Source organism: Arvicanthis niloticus, chromosome 1 (genome assembly GCF_011762505.2).
Source record: "Arvicanthis niloticus isolate mArvNil1 chromosome 1, mArvNil1.pat.X, whole genome shotgun sequence".
NCBI lineage: Eukaryota > Metazoa > Chordata > Mammalia > Rodentia > Muridae > Arvicanthis > Arvicanthis niloticus.
In genome coordinates, this window is record NC_047658.1 from 86,107,363 (window position 1) to 86,118,409 (window position 11,047).

General features: G+C 43.6%; 1 protein-coding gene across 5 annotated transcripts in view; it reads left to right on the plus strand.

Moving 5' to 3' along the window:
• Tmc5 (transmembrane channel like 5) overlaps positions 1-10,003 on the plus strand; it is a 78,313-nt gene extending 68,310 nt beyond the window's left edge. For all 5 annotated transcript variants that reach the window (XM_076941583.1, XM_076941578.1, XM_076941587.1 and 2 more), the window contains 4 exons: positions 2,267-2,345; positions 3,747-3,851; positions 5,071-5,113; positions 6,123-10,003. In XM_076941583.1, the coding sequence (XP_076797698.1) occupies positions 2,267-2,345; positions 3,747-3,851; positions 5,071-5,113; positions 6,123-6,169 (274 nt within the window). In that variant the 3' untranslated portion in view covers positions 6,170-10,003. The remainder of the gene's footprint in view (positions 1-2,266; positions 2,346-3,746; positions 3,852-5,070; positions 5,114-6,122) is intronic.
• The last annotated feature ends 1,044 nt before the right edge of the window (positions 10,004-11,047 follow it).

An 11,047-nucleotide genomic window follows, 5' to 3' on the forward strand; every position in this document is an offset into this window, starting at 1 on the left:
TCTGTGCTTTCCTAGGAAATATTCTTTATCAGATGTTTGGCTATTGGTATTTAATTAGATTTCTAGCACTTCCCTCCTCTATAAGATCATGAGAGACAAGGACTGAACAGCCCACTTACTGCCTTATTCTGAGACAGAATGTTGTTATGTGGAGCAGGCTGGTCTTGAACTTACAATCCTTCTGTTTCAGCCTATGTCCAGCTCTTCAACCATGCTTTGTCTTTGTGGTAACCAGTCCCCCATCTTTAAACCCTTGAGTCACCAAACATCTGATGTGAATTCAAAAGACATTCACCACTCTGAATGTCTTAAGAGTTTTTAAAGCTGTGTATAGGAACCAGACACAAATATGAAATGCTTGAGTTTATTACACTAGAAGCTTGTTAGAAACACAGGGTCTGGGGGCTGGGATGGCTCAGTGGTTAAGTCCTCACTGCATGGGCATGAGGGCCTGAGTTCAGGACCCCAAAAGCTGGATATGACAATGCAACACTAGGGAAGCAGAGACGGGGGATCCCTGAGGCTCAATGGCCAGCTGGCCTAGCAGTTGGTGAGTACAAGCTCCAGGGAGAGTCTGAAGAACAAAATAAGGTGGAGAACGATACAGCAGGATGCTAGACTTTGAACTCTGGCTTCCATGAATGCGCACGTTCACATACACACTGCAGAATCTCAAGTTCTACCCAAATATGTGGAATATGTTTGCAAAAAAGAAAAAAAGGGGACTGGAGAGATGGCTCAGGGGTTAAGAGCACTGGCTGCTCTTCCAGAGGTCCTGAGTTCAATTCCCAGCAACCACATGGTGGCTCACAACCATTTGTAATGGGATCTGATGCTCTCTTCTGGTGTGTCTGAAGACAGCAACAGTGTACTCATATACATAAAATAAATAAATCTTAAAAAAAAAAAAAGAAAAGAAAAAAGAAAAAAATTAAGAAATGTATATCACTTCAAGTTTGAACAACACCTGTGAAAAATCACATAGTCTAGCTACACACTCAAAGTTAATGTGTTTTTAAAATGTGGATGCCTGGTCCCTGCCCGGAAAATGTGTGCCTACTTGATGTAAGGGCCAGGCATGATGGGAGGCTTACTTCCACCTCCCGGGTGTGCAGCAGTGGTTCTCAGCCTTCCTAATGCTAACACCACTGTCCTTTAATACAGTTCCCCAAGTTGGGGTGATGCCGCAACCATACAATTATTATTATTATTATTATTATTATTATTATTATTATTATTATTATTATTATTTTGGTGATGATGATTTGAGATGTATTGCATTTGTGCCTAACATAATTTTTATTCGTGGGGTTTGATTCTTTCTTTCTTTCTTTCTTTCTTTCTTTCTTTCTTTCTTTCTTTCTTTCTTTCAAGTTTTAATAAATGCATTATTTGGCAACTGTGTTGAAACTCCCACCTCTGAAAGCCAATCTTCTTACCTACAAATACAGAAATACAAAGCAAAAACTGCACCTCCCACCTTGTAAAAACAGAATGCTTACTTATGGAAAGCCTAGCCACACTGTGCAGTGGTCCCTTTAAAAGGCTTCCCTTGAAGAATGTTTAATTAGCTGAGCAGAGGCTCTTCAGCCCTACAGGAGTTGGGAGGATGTTAGCAATTCACTGCCACAGGCTCCCAGTAGCCTAGCATCATTTTGTGAAACTGCACAGGGTGGATCCCAGGCTTCTCCTAGGAGAGGAAAAGAATACCATGTGTGGCATTTCCATAGCAGCTGATGGGAGGCTGTAACTCCCAGGGCAAAAGGAGGCGCAGGCCCTGGAAACTTACAGTTTCCATGGTCAGAAAGGACCCACAGTTTGTTCTGTGAGGCTTGAAGCATCAGGAATGGTAAACAGAACAGTATTGTTCTCTTATCCTCTCACCCAAGTCTTTGTTTCTTTCCACTGGTGTCTGGAAAACCTGCTTAAAGAGTTATTCCAAGTGTTTTTATACAATTACTTTTGTTGCTACTTTATAGCTGTAATTTTGCTACTGTTATAAATTATAGTGTAAATATATATATTTTTATGGTCTTAGGTAAACCCTGTAAAGGGGTTTGACCCCCCCCCCCAAAAAAAAGCTCATGACCCACAAGTTGAAAACCACTGCTCTAAAGTACTTAGCCAGCTACCCCGTTTTGACTTCTCAGTGACACACTTGGGCCAAAACCCATTTGCAAGCAAATATTCTGGTCCTTCTATACCCCACTAAAATATGGAGTCTCAAAGCACTGTCCAGAGTGTCTGCCATTTTCTTCTCTTCCAGAATCATCACCTATCTTTACTGGCAGATCACAGAGGGGAGGAAGGTCATGATCCGGCTGCTTCATGAACAGATCATTAATGTAAGACTCCTGTACTCCCTATCCCCCTTCTACATACTACCTCCTTCCTCCCTCTCGCTCCTCTGTCAAGAATATAATCGAAATTCCTAAACATATTCCAAGATAGAGAGAATACATAGTACAATGAATCTCCAAGTCGACATCACCCAGCATGTGTGTGCATATATGTACTTGTGTGTGCAGGTGCACAGGTATGGGTATGTGCATGTTTAGAAGGCCAGAGGGCAACCTTGGGTGTCATTCCTCAGACTCTGTCCACATTAAAAAAAAAAAAAAATAAGACAAGGTATCTCATTGGCCTGGAACTTACCAAGAAGGGTAGGCAGGCTGGCCAGTTAGTCCCAGGGACCTGCCTGCCTTCACTTCCTCCCCACTGGAATTACAATCACATGCCACCATGCTTGTCCTTTTTATATAGGTTCTAGTGGTCCAACTCACTTGTGAGCATGTCACTGATGGAGCTATGGCTTCAGCCACCACTGGCATTTATATACTCTCATTTCATCCCTGCAAATCTTTGATGTGTGTGTGTGTTTACGTGTTAACTACCTCTTTCATTACTGTGACACAATACTCAACAAGAAGCAGCTAGAGGAGGAAATGTTTATTTTGGCTCACAGTTTCTGTCTATCATGGTAGAGAAGGTAGGGCATACTTCATAATGGCAGTAGTATGTAGCAGACACCCCTCACGTGTTGGCAGATCAGGAGGCAGAGAAGTTGGGTTAGAAATAGAAGCAGGTGTCACCTCCAAGACCCGCCCCCAAAGCCCACTTCTGCTGGTTAGGCCGCACTCCTGATGGTTTAGCAACCACCCGAGAGATTATCATCCCTGGGGACGACAGCCCTTTCTTCTGGGGGAAGTCTGGTGGGTGAATGTAGAAGCAAGGAGGGAAGTAGAAAGTGATCTTGAAGCAGAGGCCACAGGAATATTAACGTGAGCAGCACTTACATGGTTAAGGTTGTTGGGGTGATTGTTACAAGCAGGATGTTAAAATGAGTGGAGAAGTTGGGGTGACTATGGCTATGTGAAGCTGCGGTGACCTGCCTGTGTGAAGTTGGGGTGACCTGCCTATGTGAAGCTGGGGGACAGAGACTGCATAGAGGTGGCAGTTATGCTTACCTGGCTCCCCACACAGGAGGAATAGTTCATACCTTCCTGCTGTAGGGCTCACAGAGAAGTGATTCCAGCCTCCTGGAAGAAGGGATATTCTCTCTGTTTCTCTTTGAACTGTTGAATCACAGATCTCAACCAACACAGATAACTTCTTTTTCATTGGAAGAAGCATGGTGGCCATCTCCTTCCAGCTTGCAGACCCCTTTTTATTCATACCTTCTTCACCTCGCACAAGCACACGTTTTCCATGCTTTACTCTTAATTTTTTACTCTTAATTTTTGCAGGAGGGCAAAGATAAGATGTTCCTGATAGAAAAATTGACCAAGCTACAGGATATGGAGAAGAGAGCCAACCCCAGTGCACTTGTCCTGGAAAGGAGAGAAGTGGAGGTGAGGCCACAGCTGCCCTGGGGACACATACCTGCATCCATGTGACAAATGTATTGGAGAGCAGACACCAAACTTTGAGGGCAGGAGGTGTTTCTATTTAACAGGCTTTCTTGCTGTATAGCCCAGGCTAGCTCCTATTCTAGCCTCTTGAGTTCTGAGATTACAGGTGTGTAATCTCAATTTCTGTCCTAAGCATTTCTGTGCATATGTATGTGTGTAGATAGATAGATAGATAGATAGATAGATAGATAGGTAGATAGATAGTTTGCTTTATGCTTGCATGGTTGGCTGTGGTCCAGGTTATAGGTCACTGTGAGCTGAAGAATGTTCTGCTCTCAGGGAGTTCACACTTGTTTTAAATCACCCAGGAATACTGAGAGTGTCCCACTGAATGATTAGCACTTTAGTGTACATTTTTCAGATCTTTACCCAGGGCATTGGCAGTCACACCTTTGTCTATTCAGACTTTGATGAATGGAGTAGGAAAGTACAGATTCCATACTTTTATAATCATAGTATGATATCCAAATGGCGTTACAACTCCTCCCACCCCCCGCCTGAACACTGTATCCTGGACATGGTTGCATTCTAGACATGTTTGGACACTTGAGTTGTTTGGGGGCTTTTCAAGTACTAAAACAGTATTGAATGCAACATTGTATTAAAAACTGTATCTTTGTGGTGCTGTGGATAGAAACCAGGGCCTTGTGCATGCCAGGCAAGTGGTCTGAGACACACCCCTATTCCTATTTGTTGTGTGCTTTATGTACTTCTGCCTCCAGACATGACGTCTGTCCCCATAACATGTTATTAATAGATATCCTTGTATTAAGCTCATAAATAGATTTTTTTTTGCCAATTTCCATTGGTGTCCTGGAATGTACCAGTAAAAGGTAAACTCTCGAAACTCAAAATGTTGACAACATAATTTACTATCAGTGTAAATTAATACTGTCAGCATTGCCCATCTCAAATGACCCCAGGTTCTAATACATTAGCTGGCATGTCATAAATGCTCAATGAATATCCATGGAATGAATGCAGTGTCTGTTGCTAAAATCTAAACACACTGGATATTTCTGTGGTCGACCCTTTGTCTCAACCATTACCCCTTCGTTTTAAAATAATGGCAGGTTCACAGATTGTACCATCTGTGCAACAAACTTAATGTTTGCATTCTCCCTCCAGTGACATGGCTGTCTGCTTTCTTTATTTTCAGCAACAAAGCCCTTTGCATTTGGAGGAACTTGGTTCTGCTCCTGGTAAGTGCCAGACCTGCCACAGACAGAGACCCAGTGACGTAGCCCAAGGTGGAGGGTGCACTGTTGCTCTTCAGCTGCAAGCCCAACCTCAGATGATTTTGCTTTTGTTCTGGCCTAATGCAGAAGCTCATGGTGTCACTAGATCTGTGTTTCTGTCTGTTCAGGTCACATGTTAGCTCTTTACACAACAGCCACTTTTGTAATGATGGCAAAATAGCATCGCCAACACCTCATGGCTTTTCAGGTTCAATATGGTAGAAAAGAGTCGGGAAATTTAAATTTTTCATCAGTTTCATTCAGTCTGATGTGTTCATCCACAAACGCATTGCTCTGACTGTGAAAATGTGACAGTACCTATAGCCATACCCAAGTCACATGTTTCAGCTACTGTGCAGCTGATATAACCACACAGATCACAGGGGCTGAGAACAAGCCACTCAGTGTCTGTTGCCGGAAAGGGAATGGACACTGGGGAGGAAACAAACATTTTTTTTAGACTAGTTATGTGTGTTTGTGTGTGTGTGTGTGTGTGTGTGTGTGTGTGTGTGTAGGAGACCAGAGAGGGAATTGAGTGTCCTCTATCACTCTCTGCCTATTCCTTTTTCCCAGGTTTTTTCCCTGAAGCTGAAACTTGAATTTTCTTCTTAGCTAGGCAAGGAGTCGGCAAGCTCTAGTGACTCCCCCGCCTCTGTCCCTCCCTGTGACATTAGGGTTTACAGGCACGTGTGGGATACTTGACTTGGTACGTGGGTTCTCAGATCCAAACTCTGGTCCTCATGACTGTACAACAAGTACTCTTGCCACTGAGCCACCCCTCCAAACCTGCACTTATTTTTGAAAACAGTATTTACTGATAACAGCCAATGATGGGAGGTCCAGGGGAGAGTCTAGAAACTCAAAAGAAGGCAGGCTTGAGAAGAGCTGGAGTCTTCCTGGCCGCACTGAGGGAAGTCCTTAAGCTGGGAATGGGTGTGTCCGCATTAACTTCTCTTTCCTGTGTTCAACCCAGACCTACGATTGAGGCGTCCAGTGCAAGAAGAGAATCCCGTAGCCTGATCGCTGTTGTGTGTTGTGGAAGCCAGATGCTGGTCAAAGGGGAAAGAAGATAAACATAAGTGAGACCACCTCCATGACAACTGGGCCGCAGGAGCTTCCCAGGAGTGGAATCCAAGCCTGAGGCAGAGAGGAAGCTGGTCCACAGTGCGAACAGCTCAATGAACAAGGGCATGCTTTATTTCCAACCTGAACTGCTGGTTTTCCTTCCAAAACAAAATACTTGGAATTTTTCTATTAAAACTGTTAAAATGTTGAAATTATTCCACAAACACCTGGGAAGAAGTAACCTGGGAATGTTGCATTTTTATCTTTAAGAAATATATGTCTGTATGATGAGGCCTTTACGACTCTCTTCCCAGACCTGTCAAAGGTTTAGAAACTGGTGCTAATAATAATGGTTCATAATGAATAAAAATGTGATCATCAACCTGGGATGCAGAACCTCTGAATGGTATAAACTTGCATTGGTCTGTGACTTTGAACTAGAAACAGCCCCATGTCATCTGAAGCTGAGGTATGACAAAGGTCTTCTGGCCGGACTTTCCATCTTTACTGAGTACAGGAGTCTTGGGGTTGGACTAGAAATAAAGGATGCCCTAGTTAGAGTTTCTGTCGCTGCAATAAAATTCCATGACCAAAAGCAAGTTGGGGAGGAAAGGGTTTATTTGGCTTATACTTCCAGATCATAGTCCATCATTGGTGGAAGTCAGGACAGGAACTCAAACAGGGCTAAGATGTCAGGCAGGAGCTGATGGAGAGGCCGTGGAGGGTGCTGCTACTAGCTTGCTCCTCATTGCCTCATTGCTTGCTCAGCTTGCTTTCTTATAGAATTCAGGATCACCAGCCCAGGGATGGCCCCACTCACAATGAGCTGGGCCCTGCCCTATTGATCACTAATTGAGAAAATGCCTTACAGCTGGATCTCATGGAGTCATTTCCTTAACTGAGGCTCCTTCCTCTTTGATGACTCTTGCTTGTGTCAAGTTGACACACGACCAGGGGAGGTAGAGGAAAAAAAATAAGAACTTGTCCCTAGAAGACTATCTGGATGGTCACTGTTACGGTTTGAATCTGAAGTGTCCTCCGCAGGCTCAGGGTTTTAATGCTTGTTCCCTGGCTGTTGACATTGTTTGGGGAGGATGTGGAACTTTTAGGAGGTGGACCCTTGATGGAGGAAGCAGGTTACTCTAGGCAGGCCTTTCAAGGATATACCTGGCCCCTAGTTCCTGCTTTACTTTTCTGCTTGGTCAGCCATGATGTGAACGTCTGCCATATCCTCCGGCTGCCACAAACGTCACTGTCTTACCTCATGCCAGCCTTACCATGATGAACAGAAACTGTAAGCCAAAATAGATATTTCCCTAAATTGCTTCTGCCAGACATTCTGTTACAGCAAAGCCAACATGATACAGCCGTCTAGAAGCAAGCCCACAAGAAGCCCACATCAGGGGTGATGTGGGTGATGTGTAGAGTCCGTGTCTGTACATGCATGCATATGTCCATGGTGTGGAGTAGTTTTTGCAGATCTGCCAAGTGATTCCCAAGGCATTGGCTCCTTAAAACTGGAGGCCCACCTCCCAATAGTGCCACAGACTGAGTACAAAGCCTTGAACACGTGTGTATTGGAGTGAGGAAATACCTTTCTAAATCGTGGCCCTTCCCAACTGTCATCCAAAGGCTGGAGAACTGTAGCTTAAGGCTGGAAAAGATAGCCGCGTATGAGTCTCTGCAGGGTCTCACCCTTTAGTGGCTACTGCACACCATACTTCATGTCTTGGGAGGCAATGATTTAGGGTAAAGTTCAATTATAATAGGAGAGACTAAAATAGTATAAACTTGTCTTTATAGACACATGGATGGAAAGAAGTAAACTTGTTAGTGTGGTGGTACTAATTCTTACAGAATTCAGGTGGCCCTGAATTATCACAGCTGGAGCTTCTGAGTGATATTTATGTGGAACAGAGACAGAGATGGGACAAGGTACACCAACACCCTTGCTGTGGTCATAACTTCACCTGTATATGAGAACAAGGCCTTATTCCTGTGGTGGATAGATTTACCGCAACATGTTCCTATGTCACAACGCTCTATGTCTGAGGCCCACACCCTGAGCAATATGTTAGAACGCTTCCACTCCCGACCACATCCACCATTTGTTTTCCCCCCTTTTAAAAAAGATCTATTTAATTTATTTATATTAGTACACCGTCACTGTTGTCAGACACCAGAAGAGGGCATTGGATCCCATTATAGTTGTGAACCACCATGTCTTTGCTGGGAATTGAACTCAAGACCTCTGGAAGAACAATCAGTGCTCTTAACCTCGGAGCCATCTCTCCAGCCCACGTGTTCCCTCCTTCAGTAGCATTGCACTTCACTCTGTTCGGGAGCACCTCTCCTCTCATTTGAACCATATTGCATTATGTCAGTGCACACGTGCATTCCCATTCCCTCGACGGCACTTGTTCTCTTGACAGTGGCCGATGGGTGAGATGGGCTCTCAAGGCAATTTTAGCTTGTGTTTCCCTGATGGTGAAGGATGTTGAACATTATTTCAAATACTTAATTTGCATCTCTCCCTTTGAGGGCCATTCATTCAATCCATTAGCCCACTTACCAGCTAATGGGTTTTAGTGTGTGTGAGTTTGTAGTTCTTTATAGACACTAGATATTAACCCCCTGTCAGGTATTTCTCGGTTGAACTGTCTCGGCCCCTCTGCTGAGAATTAACTGATGAAATAAATGTGGTTCTATTTTAGGAAAACATTCAATATCCAGTTAAAGTATTTTTGCCTCTTGTTATTTTTGATGGTACTGCACTGGTTGAACTTTATGTTCTAATTTATTTGCAGTGTTGGGGAACGGATCGAGAGCCTCCTGTGTGCTGGGTTAGTATACAATCACTTGGCTGTAGAGCAGCCCTTAACACTGTTTGAAGAGCCATTTAGAACGCTTTATCTTTTCAGTTCTGACAAGGGTATCCTTGTCCCGATCACCAGCCAAGGGGAAGTCAGGCACTTGTCTGTTCTTCTGTTATCTCTTGCCCTTTGTCAGTGCAGTTAAAGTCACCCTTGTCTTCTCCATCTTCAGCACAGCCTCCTACTCCCCCTCCCAACTGCTGGGGTTATAGGTGTGTACCACCACTCCCGGGTTCATGCACTGCTGGGGTTGAATCCAGGGTTTTCTGCATGTCCAGCAAGCAACATACCAACTGAGCTACAGCTCCCCTGGGCATGCTGGGATGTCAAATGGTATCTCAGACATCTTCCCCAGCACTGGGCTAGTTAAACATGGACAGATCTATGCATTTTCTAACTGTTAACACATCAGGAAATTTCGACAGTTTTTGGTGCAGGATTAGCTACCAACACTACTGGGCTGTCCCTGAATGAATATATTTAGATATTGTTATTTAATGATTTCATTGGTTTTATGAAACAGGAATTACCCCCACTTTACAGAAGAAGAATTTGGGGCCAGCCTGGGCTACAAAAGAATGAAAGGACCATGTTAGATGTATAATGGAGATGAGTCCATGGTAATATGAAGACACACACATAGGGACACAACATCAACCCAAATTCAGAGTGCTACCCAGGAGGTGCACTACCTTCAAAGCAGGAATTTATGATTTAAGATGTTAAGTTCTTTCTAATTTAATTCATTATATTTGTACTCTCATAATTTTCAACCAAAGTAATGTAACCCTGAAGTGATGACCATGGGAAAAACACGAAGTGACACTTGGGTTTCCTCTGTGGCATCAAATTTAATGGCAACAATTGTAACTAACAGACAGCACTGCCTTTTAATAAAAATCTGTTGCCCAGTTTTTCCACTGAGTTTCATTCTTTGCGTCCTAAAGATTTTTACAATTTCTTTGGTCTAAAGTAACGACCCTTCATCAAGAATGGCAAAAAAAAAAAAAAAAAAAAAAAAAAAAAAAGCCGGGCAGTGGTGGCACACACCTTTAATCCCAGCACTTAGGAGGCAGAGGCAGGCAGATTTCTGAGTTTGAGGCCAGCCTGGTCTTCAGAGTGAGTAATCCCTGTCTTGAAAAAAACAAAAAACAAACAAAAAGTGGAATTCTCAGCTCCTCCTGCACCATATCTGCCTGGATGCTGCCATGCTCTAGCCTTGATGATAATGGACTGAACCTCTGAACCTGTAAGCCAACCTCAAATATTGTCTTTTTTAAGACTTGCCTTGGTCGTGGGGTCTGTTCACAGCAGTAAAACCCTAACCAAACCTTCCTCCTCCTCCTCCTCTCCTTCCTTTTCTTCTTCTTCCTCCTCCTCCTCCTCTTTTTCTAGACCTATTTACCTGTGAATTTTATTATTTTTAGTGGCCGAGCAACATTCCATTGTGTAAGTGTACCACATATTCTTTATAGACTCATCTGTTGAGGGGCATCTAGATTTGTTTCCAATTTCTGGCTAACATGTATAAAGCAGCAATGAACATAGTTGAGATACGTTACATTTTATAGGGCCTCCTGTGGTAGGACTGCTGGGCCCTAGTGGAGACATATTACCCTGGATTTTATTGATTATAGTTTTTTTGCTGGCATCTAAGTCATCTGGGTTTAGGAAGCTTGTAATTCTAGGTACTGATATCTTGTCTTTGTTGAGTGTGTGTTTTGTTGCTTGGTTTCTGGTGTGTGTGTGTGTGTGTGTGTGTGTGTGTGTGTGTGTGTGTGTTGCCTGATAGAGAATTCTTTTGAGATCCTGCTAGGTGTGGCCACTGGGGTTTCTGGGCAAAATGTGTTTCTAGGTATTGTGAGCTGACATGGATAAGGATGGTCTGGGAGTGAGGGCTCTACAGGAAGAAGAAAGCAGGGTGTTCCCCCAGGATCTACTTAGTCCTCTGGGAATGAAG